This window comes from Gadus morhua, chromosome 8, assembly GCF_902167405.1.
Source record: "Gadus morhua chromosome 8, gadMor3.0, whole genome shotgun sequence".
NCBI classification, from domain to species: Eukaryota; Metazoa; Chordata; class Actinopteri; order Gadiformes; family Gadidae; genus Gadus; species Gadus morhua.
In genome coordinates, this window is record NC_044055.1 from 8,485,093 (window position 1) to 8,505,651 (window position 20,559).

The 20,559-nt window shown below is 44.3% G+C and overlaps 1 protein-coding gene and 5 non-coding genes across 6 annotated transcripts in view; 1 reads left to right on the top strand and 5 right to left on the bottom strand.

Annotated features, from left to right (window-relative positions):
• The first annotated feature begins 831 nt into the window (after window positions 1–831).
• colec12 (collectin sub-family member 12) overlaps window positions 832–20,559 on the top strand; it is a 27,076-nt gene continuing 7,348 nt past the window's right edge. Inside the window, exons 1-3 of the mRNA XM_030364766.1 lie at window positions 832–1,242; window positions 4,924–4,974; window positions 15,962–16,084. Of these exons, the coding sequence (XP_030220626.1) occupies window positions 1,236–1,242; window positions 4,924–4,974; window positions 15,962–16,084 (181 nt within the window). The 5' untranslated portion in view covers window positions 832–1,235. The remainder of the gene's footprint in view (window positions 1,243–4,923; window positions 4,975–15,961; window positions 16,085–20,559) is intronic.
• Window positions 17,039–17,121, bottom strand: trnal-uaa (transfer RNA leucine (anticodon UAA)). Its single transcript has one exon. It is a non-coding gene; the product is annotated as a tRNA-Leu (tRNA).
• Window positions 17,718–17,800, bottom strand: trnal-uaa (transfer RNA leucine (anticodon UAA)). The gene has a single exon. It is a non-coding gene; the product is annotated as a tRNA-Leu (tRNA).
• Window positions 18,708–18,790, bottom strand: trnal-uaa (transfer RNA leucine (anticodon UAA)). The gene has a single exon. It is a non-coding gene; the product is annotated as a tRNA-Leu (tRNA).
• On the bottom strand, window positions 19,583–19,665 carry trnal-uaa (transfer RNA leucine (anticodon UAA)). Its single transcript has one exon. It is a non-coding gene; the product is annotated as a tRNA-Leu (tRNA).
• Window positions 20,440–20,521, bottom strand: trnal-uaa (transfer RNA leucine (anticodon UAA)). The gene has a single exon. It is a non-coding gene; the product is annotated as a tRNA-Leu (tRNA).

The window sequence follows — 20,559 nt, forward strand, 5'->3', positions numbered from 1 at the left end:
CTCAATCTCAACCCCTCTGAGGACCAGAACCTCTGCCTTCCATCCCATGGTTATTATGTACTCCTGGCTGCTGTTTCATATTACGGTCCTCCGCATGATTAATGTGTTGTTTTTGTCAGTCAGCCAATAGTTGTGATGTCTTTGTTTTTTGTGTGCTTTAGTGCAATGCCTCGCTCCACAGTGGGTCAAGGGAAATGTATACAAGGGACGAACCATTTTCTGAATAAAGCCGACTAATTGCCAGAGGATGGATGTCGATTGGAACCAGTCATATACCAACAAGGCTATTTTAGGAAACAGTATAACCAATTGGTGGTTGTTAGGGCAGATGTTTGGATTTGTACATCTGACAATGTTTCTGGTGGAATTCTTCGATTATAGATTGAAAACTGACAATGAATGATCAGGCATATCAATCTTCTCATTTGTATTGAATTTATGTTAGTTGCGTTAAACATCGAAAACCATGTACCTTTCATGATTGTTTGACTCTTTGGACGAGGGAGATTTGATTTCCCTGAAGTTGAGGGACAGCTGTCAATAATGACCTTATATCTGATTATTATTCCCATTAAAATGTAGCCGGTGTCCATGTGCTCACACACACACACACACACACACACACACACACACACACACACACACACACACACACACACACACACACACACACACACACGCACACACACGCACACACACACGCACGGACACACACACACACGCACACACGCACACACACACACACACACACACCGATGTACAGAGCACGTGTTCTCGGCCAGCCATACGGGCGCGAGACTCCCCCCCCCCCCCTTCTATTGGTGAGGACGGGGTCTATGGAATGGGCTCTGGTTACAACTGCTGGTACCACTGTTGCAGACAAACCCTGACATCAGCACTTTGCAAGACATTTTGCTTGGAGAAAAGGGGCACACCTTTTATTTGCAATCTCAAATTTCCTAACCAATCATTTTAACTTTGAACATTATTCTAAGTCCTCCCCCGGCTTCAAAAGTGCAACCTTGTGGCTACCTGTTGCGGCAGAAACTTCTGCAACACAAAAGCTGCGGAGGTAGTGCTGAAACCTTTGCAAGCTATCGGAAACCTCCATCCCTGCGGATAAAAGGGTTATCAACAGAACCAGAGGCGTTACAACTATGTGCTAAACGAAAAGCACATTGCAGTGCAGTGGATGTAACTCCAGACATCAAGTCCTCGACCTTCTGTGAAGCACAATGAAAGGTAGGTCATTCAAAAACGTTTTGTACCCGACCTATCATGTGTTGAGTTCAAACGGCAAACTAGTGAGGAATAACTTATGATTGGTGTGTATTCTTCGTTTTATTTTCTTGCACTTATGTGCTACTATGGAGCATTCTCCGGCCGAACACAAGGAATGTGTAGGCTACAACTCCCCTGCCACATCTGGACCCCATCAAGCGCTCCTGCAGGGGACTGGCTCTGGGGTTTGTTTTGCATCTGGCCGCGGCAGCACTTCAAACCCCGACTAAACGTGTATCTTTAGAATTAAACGACGGGATTGTTTCAAATATAGCACAGACAACGACAAAATGTTTTTAAAAACTATAAATAAAACTGTTGTAAAATCACAAGTAGTGCTATTGGAGAGACAAACTCAACGGTCCATGATTGGAACTTTTTATTACAGGGCTGTAACTGAGGTTATTTGAATCTAATGTCAGGGAAAATAGTGTCAGAAAGTGCAATTACTAACCATGGAAAATAACTGAATAAGTCTGTTTTAAAAGGGAAATATTCTGCAAATAAAGATATTGCCTATTTCTGTGGATTTTAGGCTTATCTAATTCAATAATACATCAAAAATAATAAACACTTTTGTGGTTCTGGGAAGGCTTCTAAACTAGCGCTTGACAATAATAACCCTTTTTCCTACTGCTCAGAATTCGTGATGGCGAGAGAAATATGCACAGCTTCCTCCTCACATCCAGCAGTTTAAATATATGTGCTGTTGTTTTCTGATGTACAGCACAGGCTGGAACCACTCATGTCAGGGGTTTTGTTTGTGTGTGTGTTCATCTTCTAGGGCCCTTGTAACTGCCTTCCACAGTCTTCTTTGTCCTCTGATTCACCTCACGCTAAAACCGACTGTGATCCGTTGGGTTAGCTGAAGGTTGAAACAATATATGTTTATTTTGAAACCTCAAAAACCTCCATCTATGACTCTGAGTCAGGACAATAAGTCCACCACATGTTGATCTGAGCAACGAAGGAAAGTTTGTTGCAGCTGCACGAATGCACGCCAAACAGACGTTATTTTGTAAGCCGTGTGAATGTTTCTCAGGTAAACAGATGATCTTGAACAAACTCTCAACAGCTGTACAGAGATCGCCCATCTACTATTTTGCAACCAAACGACTCCTGACTTTTCATTGATTGGAACAGCGTTAGGTATTAAGAAAGGAGACAGGGCTGTTTTTAGACACGGAACTGCATTCTTCGCGTGTCTCAAAGCCAGATGTTACTGGTCACAAATAGTCTGTAGTCTGAGGGTCTGCGTCGAGGGGGGGAAAACAAGGTGTCCTCACTGCCAATGTGGATCACATGTTCGTTTGCTCTTGGGTGTGTGTCATTGGGGGCTTGGGTCTTTTGGAGATGGAGGGTTTTAAAGTAATTGCTTCCTGTGGGTCTGTTTACTGCCAGCGGCGTGGTCATACCAGAACAAATGAGCTTCCAGTGCAGAGTTTATTAAGTCCTGAATAGATCAGCTTTCTGGGGAAATATTGATAGACTGACTATGATTTGAAGATTGCATTGGAAGGATTTCTCTCTAAAAGTTGCAAATGAATACTTCACTACTCGGCATTAGAGAGAAATATGTTTTTTCTCTCTAATATCTCTTATTAGTGTATTGTTATAGAGCAGCTATTAATTTAAGTTATTTTTGTTTTCCAACAAAACAATCAATCGGAATGGAGGAGGATTGGCAGACTTGACATCATCATTCATTCAGTACTCCCCTTGATTGTAGGATAGGAGGGCCACCCAGCCATTTTTGTTGTTGTCAAGTTCGACTCGATAGATAATCTTACTGTTTGTGCAAGAAAAGTACTCGTGTTCCTCCAACCATAGAAGTGGGTCAAGTGCTCCATGACTTTATGTACTTAAAGGAAGGATATTAGAAAATGTCTGGTTCTGAGGAGGAACAGCGATGGGTATTAAGGCAAAGCCAAGCAGACTGGAAATGTAAGCACAGGTCACCCGCTTAGAATACCAACCACATTTGATAAACATCATCAAAACCCAGGACCTCACTGTGTGTAGTTACTATAATTAAAAGGTTGTGTTGGGCCTGTCATGGGAAACTTCAAGATGTTTTCCGAAACGGAAAATAGACAAGAATAGACAAACAATGATTTTCTCCTATAGTCATGGACAGTGGAAACAACAAATGCGTAAATGTAAATCTAAGCATATAAGATGTGTCAGATAACGGTCCATGGAGCGAGAAGAATAAGGACATGACTGGAAGAACAACAAAGACAAGGAGAATAAATAGGGGAAACTTTAAGTATCCAAAATATGTAACGGAAATGGATAGCCCTCTATCACAAATCCGTACCTCTCTCTCGCCTCTGGCTGCTAAACCCACGTGACTGAAACCGATATCACGCACGCACGCCCGGATGTCCCGCCTTCTCTTCTGTCAATACACACACCTCGAAGCATCCCGCTCCAGGTGCTCTGTTGTTGGGTGAGAGGGTCTGGGAACGAGGTCCCTGCCGAGGTTACACAGCGTGTACGGCATCTTCTTGGATCATTCCCAGTGGGATGTGTTTGCTATAGGTGCCTGTAGCCATCTTCACCTCTGCTGGTCCCGCCCAGCACCTAGTGCCTCACGGTTCTGGTCTTCGATCAGGCCGCAAGATGTCCTCAGAACCCATTGTGGGATTCAACTCAAACTCTGTTCTCATCCATTTATTTGTGTCTCCCAGGCCTTCGTTAAGATACTGTTTGCGATGGCAAACAGTGGTCGCACAACTACGATGGCACAACTCAACACGGTGACCTCGATTTCCCCCCCCCCAAATAGCTGGACCTGTTCCGAGAGTGCTCAGTGTATCATTGATGTTGCGACGTCGTATAATACAATGTTTATGCGGAATTGAGTTAACAGCCTCGAGTCAAAGGCTTATAGCATCCTTGAGAAATAGGAAATAATTTGGCTTCAATACATTTCACTGTGATTCATTGTCAACAAAGGCAACAAGAGGGGCCAATGAGATAACCAGCTGCCTGAGCCAAAAACTCTTTACTACCAACTGCCTTGGCAATTACATGTGTGACAAAGTCATCTAGTTCCCTCCTTTAGGTTTTTGTCTCCCTTTGGGTGTGTATATGCGTAGGGCACATATCCAAATTTTTCCTGTAATGAGGCGGGTTTTCTCTCTCATCACTCTACATCTCTTGGTCTGTCTCACACTTTTTTCTCCGGGGGCATATGGCGTTTCTTTATTTGTACTGGCCAGGACTGACGACGACAATGTTCCCGGGCGTAAATTTCCCACGAGTACGCTGGCCACATGAAAGGACTGGTGGGAAAGGGAACCCCAGAGAGAGAGACGTTCAAAGGAACAGGAGATGGGGCGAAAGGGACAGCCAGAGAGGGACATAGACCTTGGATTTTGTGTTCTGGGGTTTTATGGTTGCACACAAGATGGTGTTGACTGCAATGACCTATATCGACCTTCTTACCGTCGAGTTGATAAGATGACATTCCCAAGCGATTTATGGTCAGGACTGCACTCTTTGTAAATGATTGCTGTTATTGTTATTATTCAGCAATTTTAAGGTGGTCTATTGAATTCACTTATTTGAAATCGCCACACTCATCGCGTTTCTTGACGTTTCTGAACTGTCTTTGTGTTTTTTCCCTTCCCGTAGACGACTTTGCTGATGACGAGGAGGTCCATTCCTTTGGCTACAAGAGGTTTGGTGAGTGCTGGGCTGCATGTTTAGGGGGTCAGACAAAGTGGCTTTCTCTGCTGATAAGCACATTCCAAAAGTACCCTTCTAATAGTGCATGATTATTCTACATTTTTGACGGACCTTTCCCTTGGACTCTCATGCACTGATAAACACCTTACAAGTCGTCCTCGCTTCCACGAAAACCTCTTTAGGACTATTTATATTGGACGCTGCTTCCCATGTTATTCCGCGGTAATAAAACGCCGGTGGAGCGGAGGCAGAGAGAGGAACGCCGCAGCTTCCTGGGTGTTCCTGACCAGCGGAGCAACATCCAGCGCATATCAACCTCCTCTTATTATTGTACGCTGACCATTAGCATTCAACCTCCTAAAACCAAACGTCAGAACAGAGCTTTCAGCAAAGGTCGTTTTCTGTAAAATTCCCCAACGAGTAGTTGAATATTCTCCATTTTTTTCTCTTTGTTATGCTTGGGTTAAGAAAAGCATACCAACCCACATGCATAGCTTCCTTGTAGTCGTGCTTTAGTGTCCACTTTCTAAACATACATATATATATGTGTCCCAAAAGGGCGGCTTATGTTACAACAGAGAGGGGGGGGGAGTTGGCTCTCACGGTGGTGTTCGCTGAGGTTTCCAGAAGTGTTGAGTTCTCATCCCATGATTGCGCACAGCAGTCATATCAGTAAGTGCGACAGCTTGGCTGCTTCATGTTGAGCGTGGCCAGGATCACTTTACACATGTGTTAAACCCTTTACAGGCAGGGCCAACACCTCTGTAACCTGCTCTGGGGTAAGTGGTAACGATGGGCAGCCTCACATCTCGAACTGGGAGCTGTTCAGTGGAGCCACATTCCTCCTCTGTCGCCAACTGGGTGGCTTTGCCAGGGCGTTTGGGGTTAGAACAGAACAGAGTGGAGAAGGTGGGGGAGGAGGTAGGCGGAAACTGGCCTGAGGATTTTCTCATAGTGGTGGTGGGCATGCACTGTGACTGTGTCTTTACTGCTGACACCAGGCTCCTCAACAAGTCAGAAATGCTTTAAATGTCAGATGGTATTGAGGACCAATCAGATCCATTTCATTTGGTGAAAGGTATGGACTTAACAAGGTTTCTTCTTGTAGAGAATAGAGCACCTTTAAACGGTTCTAGAGGTACAAAACAAGGTTTCTCCATGTAGAGAATAGAGCACCTTTCAAGGGTTCTATGCGTACAAAACACGTTTTTTTCTTTGAGAGAATACCGGACCTTTAAATGGTTCTAGATGTGCAAATCAAGGTTGTCTCTTTGAGGTAAAAAAAATACATGGTTCTAGATGTACAAATGGTTCTAGATGTACAAAACAAGGTTTCTTCTTTGAGAGAATGCAGCACCTTTCAATGGTTGTAGAGGTACAAAATGAGATTCATTTAGGTCAGATGTTCTTCGAAGTTTCTCCTCTGTCACTCGAAGTAGCAGTAGCAGTGGGCCCCTATCATCTGAGCCATCGTTTGAGGCCACGGTTCCATCCCGTCGGCGAAGTTGGGATATGCGCCATTGCCTAGTGTCAACAGAGTGGTGAATGGCCTGCTAACTTCCCCCCGTAGAGTTGGAAGAGAAGGCACAGATAGATGAGGCTGGAGACTTTAGGGTTCAAAGATCTGGAGGTCATAGGACATCTATTATACCGCAGAGAAAACGGCCAGACCTGGAAGGTTGCTGTCCCGCTTCTCTGTGGCTGATGAAGAACATTTACCCATGCAAAGACGTGCTGCTCTTAGGACCTACTCCATAGAAACAAAGATAGATGAACAGAGTGAGAGACAGTGATAAAGAACCTAAGGCAACTTGTATTGTATTGTGAGACTCAGGGTTAGGTGCAGCAATTGTGATTTTACTTTAGGGGAAGGCCGGGCTGGGTGGGTCTTGGGTTCCTTGTGGGAATCAATGCTGCTTCAGCAGAACCAAAGGAGACGCTATTTTGGGATGTGTGGTGGGCACTCTTCTAAAAATTTGAGAAATAGCCCTAAAAATATAATCTCAAATTAGTCTGTGTATGTGTGTGTGTTCTGGGTGGATGGGCGGGTGTGTGGGGAATGGGGGAGAGGGGAGAAGTACATGTACTCTGCATGTAAGGTAAAACGGTCATCATGTCCTGCATGTGCTGTTTCAACCCATTTCTAAAATGACCAGTCACTCAAGGGCCCTTAACCAGTTACATAAGCTATCTGCGCCATGACGCCAGAGTTGTATAATACATCTCTCTCCAGTGAGCTGGTCTCCGACTGAGCCTTATAGTAAGTGGTGGGGCCCGGTTGGGGGTGAGTAGGAGGGGGGGCCGTCGTACGTCGATCATAGATGTTTAGAAATGTGAGGGGTACATCTCTGAGTGTATTCATTCCATTACTTCATTGGCCTGAGAGCTTTTACCCTTGGCTTACATATCATCCCCTCCCTCTTCTTCTTATTCACGTGTTCCCCGGATGCATTGGGAAAACGTTTAGCGACAGCGTTACTTTCAGCCAAGGTGCTTCAACATTCTTGGGCCGGTTATTGTGGGCAAAGCAGCAAGTGGTTTTAATTTATGTTTGCGGGGGTTGTGGAGGTTGGTAGCAGTTTTATGAAACAATAATGGAACAACACTTAACTTCCAGACTTGACCACGGACAGGAAGACAGGCCTGGATGAGAACACAAATCACGAGACCCATTGGTGGTGTTGGGGGGGCTAACATGAGGCCCACTGCGAGGGTTCTTGCTGAATGAGGTTAGGGGGATGGCCCTGACTAGGGGTCATGAAAGGTCAGGCACAGGTCATCATAATGAACCCCTGCTCTTTTTAAGGGCTAATCTTTATTTAACCCTTTGACATAATGTCGGCGATAGCGGTCAAAGTGCAAACGCGGTGAGAGACAGGTTAAGCTGAGATATGTTTAAGAGGTTTTCTTGGTGCCTAGCAGTGTTTTGACTTGTTCAACGTTATTAATGTATAAGTGTTCAAAACAGATGTTGTTGTTTTTCTTGCTAATGCGCTTTTCAAGTTGCATTAGACAACATTATCTATATGGAAAAAAGAAAAAGCGGTTGTGTCCCTGTTCCCTGTGTGAAGCTGCAGCTGGATGCGGCTCTGAAAGACAGACCGCTTTGCGGCTTGAATCAGCCCCCCTGTCAATCAGGAGTTTGTTATGACTGTGTGAGTTTCGCCATCTCCCAGCCGACACCAAACCGACATCGTGTGGCGTCTTAAGAGACCTGTTGGCCCGTGACCATAATGGCCGCCTACGTTCATCCGCAAGGACAGCAAGAGACCGACTGCACCGCTAGTAGACAATGCACAGTGTAGACACTGTGTGACTGTGAATTTTCCATTTTCAAAATTCCTATTATAGGACAAACTTGATGAGGCCATGCTGCTTGTGCTTCAGCTTTGAAGCTCAAGTCTTTTGGGTCGGGGGACGTCCAAAGTCAACGTCTGTGTTTTCTCTCCTTGGAAAGGAGACAGAAGTAGGCAAAAGAGAGCGATGTCTTTTTGACTTTGTTGCATGCTTCCTCCCCTTCATTTCAGCTCCGGCTAGATGCATCTTTGGCTGTGATTATACTAGCTTCCAACCGGAGTTTGATCTGATATTATCTTTGCTTATGTCCCCCTATTAACATTTGAGGGGATATAGTGAAAAGGGCTGCATAAGACAAAGTCTAGCAAAAGTTGTTGGCCACAATGATCTTTTTTTCCATTGACTTTGCACTTCAAGTGACCGTAGAGTGCATGTCTGGCCATTTGTTTGCGCATTCCCATCTGCTGGAAAGGGAGCTCTCTATCACCACTTGAACCAGTTCCATAGGATTTAGCAAAGAATGGTTTCAGTCAACATATTTCTGTGGAGATAATTCTCGTTTTAATAAAGCAATAGAAGTTTGACTTTAGGCTAATACTCTTCCAACGTCTATCGGCCTATCTTAAAGTCTCCATCCAAATGGGGATTTTTGAGCAGGTAGTTGTCATGGCATCCAGCTCCACACAGACTGGATTTCATTGGCTCTGCTCGGCTGAAAGCAGCTCGATAACGCGCAGGGACATATCGTCCAGTAAACCATGATTCTTGCGAGATCTCACATCAGCAGTTCCAGTAATTTGTGAAGGAGCATGGCGGTGGGGATGTTGTTGCTTCAGGGAAGATCTTGACTGCCACCCAGAAGGCCAGACCACACTAAAACCAAGCAGAACAGATGGTGCTTGGAGCAAAGGAAGACATGTGTAAAGAGACTACGTACCTCTGCAGAGACGTCAACACTTGTGCTGCGGTTCTTGGTCTTCGCTGTGGTTCGGGGTCTCCATGCTCGTTTGATTAAGATATCAGAAAGCGACGCGGTACCACAGCTCTTTGTGTGTTGACGTGGTTCATGCTGTTGTGGTGGAAGTTGGGTCGAGGGTTGAGTACTACGTCTACTTGTTTGTTTTATTTCAGGAGGAATGGCAAGACAACGGCTGTGTGTGACGAAGATGACGAAGGTGTGTAAGGCCGTGGTGAACTTTCACTAAGTCCTTCCTCAGATCTTCCAGCTCTGTACGTATCAGCAGAACAAGCCCCTCGGCTTTCCGTACCCCACTTCTGGCTGGAGTTTTGCGGGGTTTTGTGTTTTACTTGAAATGACCTCATTGTAACATACCTTGGGTGTAACGCGAGTAGGAGGGTTCACGGGGTCATGCTGGTACGTTATGAAGCCCTATAAAACTTGTTGAAGGCATTGAGTGCATGGGAGCCTTTCGAGGGGGAGATACCTGGGGTATAAATTGGGGTAAGAGGTTGGCAGTGCCAAACCAAAGTGAGATAACGAGTACTTTATGTTGTGAACAATTCAACTTGTTTATGGTGTTGAAGGGATTCTGAGGTTAAGAGGGTCAGGCAGCTTTGGCTGAATTTCATCACTGATGCATTCTCAGACTGAAGGACTTAAAAGCTTAGTTAAAGCAAAAACAAAATTCATACAGCTTTTAGTTTAACTGTATTGTCATCACAGAGCATTACACTTGATCATGGCGATCATCGTGTTTTGATTATACAGCTTACTCAAGTGTAATTTATTTTACAACATATTGGCTGTACATGTGTGCGTGTGCATGAGAGACGGAGAGAGTCATGTGACTTGTTTATTAAAGGGAAAAATACCTCCTTAATAATGCACATGCTGGTACTACTTGAGTTGCACATTTTACAGCCAAGTCGGTCCTGGGAAAAACAAATCTCAATCAAAAAACAGAAAGAAAATGAAGCGCCAGTAAAGACCGCCTTCTGCCTGCCAAATCGCGGTGGAGCCGCTGTCGTTGTTTTACTACCTTCATCTACAATCATGCTTTTCTATCTTTTTATATTTGCTCGCTTTGGCTTGTTTCTTCTATAACCTGAGGCAGCAGGAGTGCATCAAAACTATTCAACGCGGAAACCTCACAAACCCTCAGCAGGTTTTTTTTGCGAGACCCACTCAAAGTGAGTCTGCATGTCAGCCCCAGAACGGAACCTGCTGACTGGGACAAAAAAAAGGCTGTTTTGATAGTGCAACCAATACCTTCCCCATTACAGTGGCTTTTGCTTTGTTTACACGGCACACTTTGCGTGCTTTCCCTCTTCATCGCAGGATTATTGAGCTGTTTGTCACATCCTGTCCCCCAACCTAAGCGAACACACATGCAGGGACCGGGAACGGCGCCAACCATCCCGACACGCGTTGGATCGGAGGGATTTCTATAATAGACGTCCATTTTTTACTTTCTGCCTATTTTCAACCCTCTGTGTTGATCCCTTCTCAGATCACGTCACCTCCGGTTGAAACAGTCAATAGAAAGTGTGCCACAAGGCTTCAACAACCACTAGAACATAATGTCCAATCCATTGTCCTAGATCCGTTTTTTCATTTGTGTCGTCAAGGTGTAAAAGCACAATCCGAACCACGTTGTTGTTGAATTCGCAAAGGTCTTTTGATTCACAATTCGTATCCTCTCGTGAACTAGTCTTAAGACCTTGTGTCTCCGTTTTCACTTATAAAGTTGGCAGCAGGCGGAACAAGCAGGTGTACGCCATTGTGAAAACAAACACATTTGGAATGCAGATGTGTGCAACGTTGGAACAGCACTAGCCGGAAAGGCTGATGAGGCTGACTCATCCCCAATCAAAGAAAGGCACACTTCATGGCACGCGTAGCCATCGCTGATTGTCTAAAAATATGAATGAATATTTGTGAAATCCCAGCACAATGTCCAGTTCACTTCACTTGGGAATGTCATTTGAAAACAAATCAAAAGTTATAACTGTTTCTGAAAAGAGAAAGACCTTGGCCCTCGAGGGAACTTTGTCCCAATTGTTCATTGTATAGCAGCAAAAGACAACTGGTTTGCTGTAAGATATGTACATGTAGTTATTGAACATTGTTGCCATCACATATCAACAAACATACATGAGCAAACATCATATCCACAAAACGTGTATTGAATACAATTTAAAATACAGTTAAATATACAAAAAACAAGTGTTGAAAACAGGTTTTTCATGATGCAAATGCAACATGTGTACGACAATTGCAATGTTGCATAAAACATGCACGATCCATTGCTATTTCTAGAGATGCATAGCCCTTGTAGAAGATGTAAACTCTTCCTTCCGTCTAATTAACGTTGTTGAATACAAAGAGATGACAGAAAGCTGAAGAGATCTGCCCTTGAAGAGTCGGGCAATACTTCCCAAGTACGGTGCCTATATAGCAGTCCTCATATTTGCGTTGCATGTTATTTTTCCCTTACCTCAGCATTAATGCATCCACTTATTTGACCACAACTCACTTTTTTACGGACACTATGGAGAGGAAGCGTCCCACAAAGACGCCCATGGTATTATACTGCTGCTAATGGCCATTCTCGACATCGCCATCCTATTTGCCTTTTGAACACCATGGCACGAACGGCCATGTGCATCCAGCGTTCTTCTCATGCGTCCTTTCATTCGGGCTCCAGCCTAACAAGAAACAGATGCAGCCAGAGGGCCCAGGGCCAATTTGAAGTGTCATAAACCTGTTTCAGAGAGATGGAGAGAAAAAAAGAGAAGAGCAGTGGAGATAGAGGCTCTGGTATGCCGGGCTTGCTCAGCAAACGGAGGAGCCTAATAGTGGCTTGGTAATTTGTCTCAGGCGTGAGTACACCCCACCTACCCCCCTGTTGAAGAGTGTTTGCTAGTTAACATTCCGGTTGAAACTGTTTATTCCAGGGTACTTATTAGGAGGACTTCATGATGACCTCAGGGGAAACTGTTTCTTTCTTTCCCTTTGCTATCCTTCTTTTCTTTTTTTAGCCGAGCAGTATGGCCTTCTCAGTGGGGCGGCCTCAATCTTGTTGTCAACCTGTGCGCTCGAGTTGTGTCATAAAACGGTGTAGTTAAAGTAACTGGGAGCTTCGTTATTAATGGAGTGGAGGGGTTGAGATTTTTTTTTGGGGGATTTTTTCATCCAAAATGAAAGCACAATCTTATTATATAGGTTGTATAGAGCTCCTCATACAACCAACCCCTCTAATTGGCTGTGGTAAATATTTGATTGATTACTTTCGATTCGGTTGTTACTTTTCAATATTTGTTATAAAACTGTTTCTATAGTGACGTTTAATTTCATGCTGGGTCTCTCATCATGCATATTATTCTGAAAACGTGTGTTGCTTCACCGGTGTGCGGGTGTAATTCTTTTGGTGTGTGGAACTAAATATGTTTCCACCAGAAGGCTAGACTAGGAAATAAAGAGCCAAAGGTGCCAGAGTCTAGTGTAGTGTTTGCTCAAACCATTGAGTCATCTTTGGTAAGAATAAAACTCAAGAATAAAAAAAGGGACATCGAACAACGCTCCTTTCTTAGCGTTGCATCCCGTGCGTTTTCACACAAGGCCGAGCTTGATGTCAGGGTTACTACTGTGGTATCCTTGTTACTTTTACTGTATATACTGTAGCATTAACAGTCCATGCAATGGTTTTCCTCACTCGCACACAGAAGTCCCCGGTGTGCACAGACTCTCTTTGTGTTGCTTTGGAAATTTCCACTGCCACCCGACTCGCTGTGAGACTAAGCATGGCCGCAAGTCCCGCTGCAGGTACACAGAGCGAGGGAGGGAAACGGAGAGAAAACCGTGAGGAGGAATTTATGCTTTGACTCACTCACCAAGCCAAACTGAAATACAGCTGTGACATGCACCAAAGTGAGCTCTCTCGAATCCTATGTAGACTTTGGAAGTGTGGCCTTAACATATGAGTGCTTATTCAGTATCAGTGTTGAACTTTATTTTTCTACTCTGGAAATAATTCACACCATTATTTGGTCTAGGTGTGGCTGTCATTTCTTTAAGCACAAAGCCTGTACAAACTGTTAACTGTGAAATGAAATCCAAAGAACAGCCGCCCAACATACCTGCAAACCTCTAATAAGGTTTGAGTTTGCGCTAATCCGTGAGTATCCCAGCCCCTTGATTGGGACCCCCCTGGTCTTGTTTTACAGGCTCAGGGCCAGGACTAGCTCAGCCCCCCCGCCCACCAACAGCACCCCCCCCCCTGCGTCGTATCACCCCCCAGTCCTTCATCATCACCGCAGAGCTCAGTCGAGCAGCGGTGTGTTTTGGGTTTGTTTAATGGTACACCATATACGTGTCGGAAGTGTATGCTCACACTGGGGTGCTCTTTACGCACACGCGGGGACAAGCATTCCCCCCTCGTCTTAATTTACTCAACGCATGACGACGCAAAGACCGCGAGCGATGAGGTGGAGAGTGCTTGGGGATCTTCAACATGTATGGCATGTTGAAAATTATGCCATTCTGTAGCCCCGGCTGACTACTTGTGGATGTCGGAGGTTGTTGCTCAAGTTAGAATAAAATGGTGTGTTCAAGTTTTAGCAGATGTGCAGGTGCTTAATCATCTTTAGTTATGCGCTACCTTTCACACGGCGCAAAGGAACAGTTGAAATACGTTCCTCGGGTGATCGCTGCCTCTGCTTTTCTGTGCATGGGTTCAAGTTGTCCGAAGATGTGTTGTGCTGAGAAGGTTGAAAGGTCCAAGCAGTGAGTTGGTTGTTGTGTTTCTTCAAAGCTCCAGCCCCCCCCACCCCCATCTGTTAACTAAGACTAATGCTTTCCTCAGTCAAAAGTGTTCTCCCACTTACGCTGTTGACTTTAAATTGCCTTGAAGTGCTCGGAGCTCGCCTTGTTTACACGCTGGTCCTCCTCAGGACGGCCTGCCAGGCGGGGCCACGGGGGTCCCTCACCGTCTTATACCCCCACCTGGGCTCACACTCAGGCCTGAGCCTTCAGCACACACTTCCATGTCTAGCAGGAGGGCCTCGTCTGGGCCCCGCTGTGCTGCTCAGGCCACAGTGTTTTCACAGATGTGTGGGTCCAAGGCCAAGAGGGCAATCCTCTCCCACAATGGTCCAGCCCACCCCTTGACATGGAGGGATGGAGCCAAGATGCCTGTGGCTGGCAGATGCAGCCCCGGCAGGACAACAACACTACCTTGAGGCCGGATAGCTGAACAAAATCAGCTTGCTACAGCCAGCCAACCAGGGGCCAGATTTGAGTTTCCCAAGAAGAAATTTGAAGGTTGCGATATATTTTCCTTAGAGCCTTTCATTTTCTTAAGAATTTCTTGGAACTATTTTCTTAAGAAGAAGTTTTATTCCATTCTTAAAATCTTTTTTTAAGTGTTCGAAGGAAAAAAACTGATGTGATGAATATGTCAGTTCCCAAGACCCTTTTGTGAATCCGAGCCAATTCCTATTGTTTGCTACAGCCTTTTAAAGATAAGTCAGTTGAGTCCTAGACTGTATTCTGTCTGCTAGTGTAATGCAGCAGGGCTGTTTCTCTCAGGAAATTATCAAGCACATCAACAGCCTGTTTGCTTCTGAAAATAAACTCTAACAAACCTCAACCAAGAGTGAAACATTGTTATAATATTCACAGATATATACAGAAAAAAATGTGGCTAAAGGTTATATATTCAGTACGCATGTATAGTGGATCAGACATATCTGCATTAAGTAGCAGTGTATAGAGATGTTTATCTACGTTGGACAAACAGCAAATACATTTCTGGCTGTCTGTTTGCAGCTTTTGCAGACTTTGCAAATGTTCTTTTTAATTGTAATTGTTTACAGAGTCTTACAGAGAAGTACTCTCTGTGTGCACACATATGGAAGAAAGGTTTCTCTTAATCATTTCATCAGCCGTACCCATGGCTGTGTTCTTTTTTTCCACGGCCTTTGACACCCAAATCTGAGGAAATTCTAGAGAATGATTACTGTGTTGCCAACATTTCAAGACCATTTCTGACCATTTGGATAAGTGTTTTTTAACCCTTAAAAGCAGACTGCAAAATTGCAATCATCAGCTTCCTGTGTGGTCTATGAAGAATGCTTTCAGAGTTTTATAATTCAGGGATTTGTACACTTATTATGTCCTCCCCAATGGGGTAGCCAAAGGGCACTAGGTCAGCTTTCACCAAGTTCCAACAAACCCCCTGACTTTATCTTTTAGCAACCACAATGTTTAGTTATACATCATACTGCGTTTAGTAATGCATCAACTGAGGTTAATGTTAAATAACAACATGAGAATGACTGTGAGTGTTGCAATTTTGGTACTCCTTTTCCTCGTTGTTGTTTCGGTTTCTTTGTTTCTCTTGCTGCCGTATGGCCAAAATATGTGCTGTACCAAAATGTAGCTGGATCAAAACATCTTAGGTTTCATACAAAGTCTCATCTTTGGTTTCCTACAAAGTCTCCTGTTTCCCCTTTTTCACAAGAGTAAATGTTTTCGATTGACACTCAACCACAGCCTTCTCTTTTTCAATCATGGTCAGAGTTCAGCCACAAAGTATGTGAATTCCCCATACATCCTGGTTGTCCCCTTTACATCTCAGTGTCGTCATCCTGTGGAATAAATGCTTGCGCCTGCCTGCCTTTGTGTTTCTTATTTCTGACCCAAAGCTATCTTCTTGTCTTGCAGGAATCCAAGAGGGTACAGAGTGCACCAAGTGTAAGAATCACTGGGCGTTGAGAGCAGCTATAGCCCTGCTCTACGTGCTGTGTGCCCTGCTCACCATAGCGGTGGCCGTGCTCGGATACAAAGGTAAGTCCTCGTTTGTGAATAGCCCCTCCGTGAACAAAGTTCATCTTTCTTAACTCAGTCATTTATTTTCATTAACTAAACATGTCTTATTGTAAGTGATTGGTATTGTGAGAATATTGTTAGGAAATCAACCAGTGTTAAGTGGTCAATTGGATTGGTCTTGATTATATGCGTATCCATTTTGAGCAGTGATGCATTTATGGCACATCGTATTATCCGGAAACTCAACTATTCAATATAATTGTACAGACAACCACTACCAGGAGTGGGGTTTGAACCCACAAGGTCCGATGTCCATTTGATCTTTAGTCCAACGCCACTCGGCCATCCTGGTAGTGACAGCCATCAAGGGACACATTTAGATTTTTCACATCATGGTAGGCACCATCTCGTGACTTGAATTGTATTTGAGAAGCCACAGGTAGACAGAGCAAGGTACGGAGGAGTGTTGGAGAGCTTGGGTAGGTTGAAGACCTAGCCAGGTTGCTGCATTGGGGATGAGCTGCAGACTTGCTTGGTTTTCTGGGTGAGGAACAGTTGTATCCTCCTGTTTTGTGAAGCATCACTCGCAGGAGTGGGTAGTCACAGAGATGTTGGCAGTGAAGGGTCATCCAGGCTCCCTCCCAGGTTTCTAGCCGCCCCAGCTGCAGACACCACATTGTTCTCAATATTGATGGAGGGTTTGTCAATGGTTGATTTGCACTGCCACCTAGGTTACAAACATTGAAAAATACAGAGTTGTGTGTCGACATAGCTGTGGGAATGAATGCCAGAACCTAGTGACTTGGTGTATAGTGAGAAGGGATGGACCCCCGAACAGAAGCCATAGGGAACCAGCAGTAAGAATACATGGTTAAGACAACTTGATCCCATATGTCATTTACAAACTCAGTATTACAGCAATTTGAACCAACATATATATAGTTTAAATACAAATATATGAAGTTATAAGTTTACCAGGAGTGGGGTTCGAACCCACGAGGACAAATGTCCATTGGATCTTAAGTCCAACGCCTTAACCACTCGGCCATCCTGGTGGTACAAACTAATCTCATCAAGGGAAATATAAGGAATATTCACATTATGGTAGGCTACTTAGTTTATGTCATAGATGTGTTAGGAAAAGCGAGGGAGAGGGTTGTTCTGATGGACCTATGTAAATTAAGAAACTGTCCGGTCTGGCACGAAGATATGGAGGTAAAAGTCTACCAGGGGTTGGGTTTGAACGCACAAGGACACTTGTCCATTGGATCTTAAGTCCAACGCCTTAACCACACAAAGCATAACTTTGAGACATCCTTAGGTATTATCATGATTTTCAACTGAACCACTTAAATTGGGTTGATGCTGGATTAATACCCTACTGATAAACTCCTTGCTGATATCTCATAATTCGCCCTCCTGATTATGGACTTCTGATATTAATGAGTTCGATGATAAATAGACAGCATGAATCTGTAAGATATTGTTCTATATAATGCTGTTGGAGTTGCAACACCACCCAATTTAATTGTTTTCAAAGTTGATTTGTTTGTTTTTTATTTGCATTTGTTTTAGGGTTTTAACCCAATGAGACGCATGCTTCACTGAGTTACTCTTCCCGGAGCAACATTTAAATTGGAATATGAAATACTACCAGGAGTGGGGTTCGAACCCACGAGGACTGCCGTCCATTGGATCTTAAGTCCAACGCCTTAACCACTCGGCCATCCTGGTGGTTTGATAGACCAATTGTCTCAATATTCAAAGAAGAAATAGTTGAAGCATAATAAGTCTAGAAGTGAGATTATAAGAGCCTGGACCAAGACCTGCATGGCCTTCTGGGTGAGGTCCTCCTGATTTTGTGGAGCATCATTGTGCAGGAGTGGGTAGTCACAGAGGTTTTGGCAGTGAAGGACAGCTGGTCATCCAGGGTCACTCCCAGGTTCCTCGCCATCCAAGCCGCAGACACCACAGTGTTCTCAATATTGATGGAGAGCTCATCAATGGTTGATTTACACCTTGGTCTTCAACCTTGAAAAACACAGAGTTGGGTGTCATCCTCATAGCTGTGGTAGGAATATCTCTGTGAATGATCGTCAGAACCGTGGGAGTTTTAGTGAGACTATATGGTTCAGATGCAGTTTACTTCAAGGTTACCTTATAAATGCAGTCAGACCTGTATTGTGGATGTCAACCTACATAATATTGTTCAGTACGAGTTGCAACACAAACATAATTGACTACCAGGAGTGTGCTTCGAACCCACGAAGACAGCTGTCCATCGGAACTTACGACTAACGCCTTAACCACTCACCCTCCCTGGTTTTGACACAGTAGTACAGCCATCAAGGGACACGTTTGGTATTATTCATATCATCGTTGGCAAGTTGACGGGACTTGAATCTGATTTCAGCAGCCACCAGTAGACAGTGCAGCTGCATTCCAGATGAGCTGCAGAGGTCGAACGGCACAAACATGCAGACAAGACATAAGGGAATTACTGTCATCTAGACGTGAGATTATAAGAGCCTCTACCTTCCATTCAGACTGGTGATGGGCGAGAAGGTTGTTCTGTTAGACCTATGTCAATTTAGAAATTGTCCAGTCTGACATCTTAACACAAAGATAATAGGTATATGTATACCAGGAGTGGGGTTCGAACCCACGAGGACTATAGTCCATTGGATCTTAAGTCCAACGCCTTAACCACTCGGCCATCCTGGTCTTTTGTTTGGTATGTTGTCTCAATATTTAAAGAAGAACATGGCCTTCTGGGTGAGGAACGGTTGTATCCTCCTGATTTTGTGGAGCATCATTGTGCAGGAGTGGGTAGTCACAGAGGTTTTGGCAGTGGAGTACAGCTGGTCATCCAGGGTCGACCCCAGGTTCCTCGCCGTCCGAGCCGCAGAAATGGTGGCTGTGAAGAACAGCTGGTCATCTAAGCTCACTCCCAGGTTCTCCGTATTAGCCGCGGACACCAAAGATTTCTCAATATTGATTGAGTGTTGTTTACCACCTTAGTTTCAAAGCTTGAAATATAGTATATAATATAATATATTGTGTGTCATCTGCATGTTGGAGATGCCAGAACCTAATGACTTGTTGTACAGAGATAAGGATATCAACCCAAGAACTGGTATAAGCAGGATGTAACTACATATTGTTCAACCAGTGTCAACTGTTCAAGTCTACCAGGAGTGGGGTTCAGAACCCACGAGGACTATCGTCCATTGGATCTAAAGTCCAACGCCTTAACCACTCGGCCATCCTGGTATTGATTAATCTGTAGGCCATCAAGGTACACGATTAGCCTTTTTTACATCATGGTTGGCACATTTATTTGTGTATCATCTGCATAGCTGTGTCAGGAAAAGGGTGTATGAATGATTGTCTCTGTTGAGTGATCTGCCTTCCATCCAAGACTGGTGATGGGCGAGAAGGTTGTTCTGTTGGACCTATGTCAATTTAGAAATTGTCCAGTCTGACATCTTAACACAAAGATAAAATGAAATTGTATACCAGGAGTGGGGTTCGAACCCACGAGGACTATCGTCCATTGGATCTTAAGTCCAACGCCTTAACCACTCGGCCATCCAGGTCCTTTGATTAAGATGTTGTCTCAATATGCCAAGAAGAACATGGCCTCCTGGGTGAGGAACAGTTGTATCCTCCTGATTTTGTGGAGCATCATTGTGCAGGATTGGGTAGTCACAGAAGTTTCGGCAGTGGAGGACCGCTGGTCATCCAGGGTCGACCCAAGGTTCCTCGCCGTCCGAGCCACAGTAATGGTGGCTGTGAAGAACAGCTGGTCATCTAAGCTCACTCCCAGGTTCCAAGCAGTATTGACCGCAGACACCAAAGATTTCTCGATATTGATTGAGTGTTGTTTTCCACCTTAGTTTCAAAGCTTGAAATATAGTTGTGTGTCATCTGCATGTTGGAGATGCCAGAACCTCATGACTTGTTCTACAGAGATAAGGAAATCGACCCAAGATATGGTATAATCAGGATGTAACTCGGATTGTTCAACCAGAGTCAATGGTTAAAGTCTACCAGGAGTGGTTTCGAACCCACGAGGACTATCGTCCAATGGATCTTAAGTCCAACGCCTTAACCACTCTGCCATCCTGGTATGAATTAAGCTGATATTCATCAAGGTACACATTTAGCCTTTTTTACATCATGGTAGACAAATTTATTAGTGTATCATCTGCATAGTTGTGTCAGGAAAAGGTGCATGAATGATTGTCTCTGTTGAGTGATCTGCCTTCCATCCAGACTGGTGATGGGCGAGAAGGTTGTTCTGTTGGACCTCTGTCAATTTAGAATTTGTCCAGTCTGACATCTTAACACAAAGATAAAAAGTAATTGTATACCAGGAGTGGGGTTCGAACCGACATGACTATCGTCCATTGGATCTTAAGTCCAACACCTTAACCACTCGGCCATCCTAGTCCTTAGAATACTTTCTCAATATTGTAAGAACATGGCCT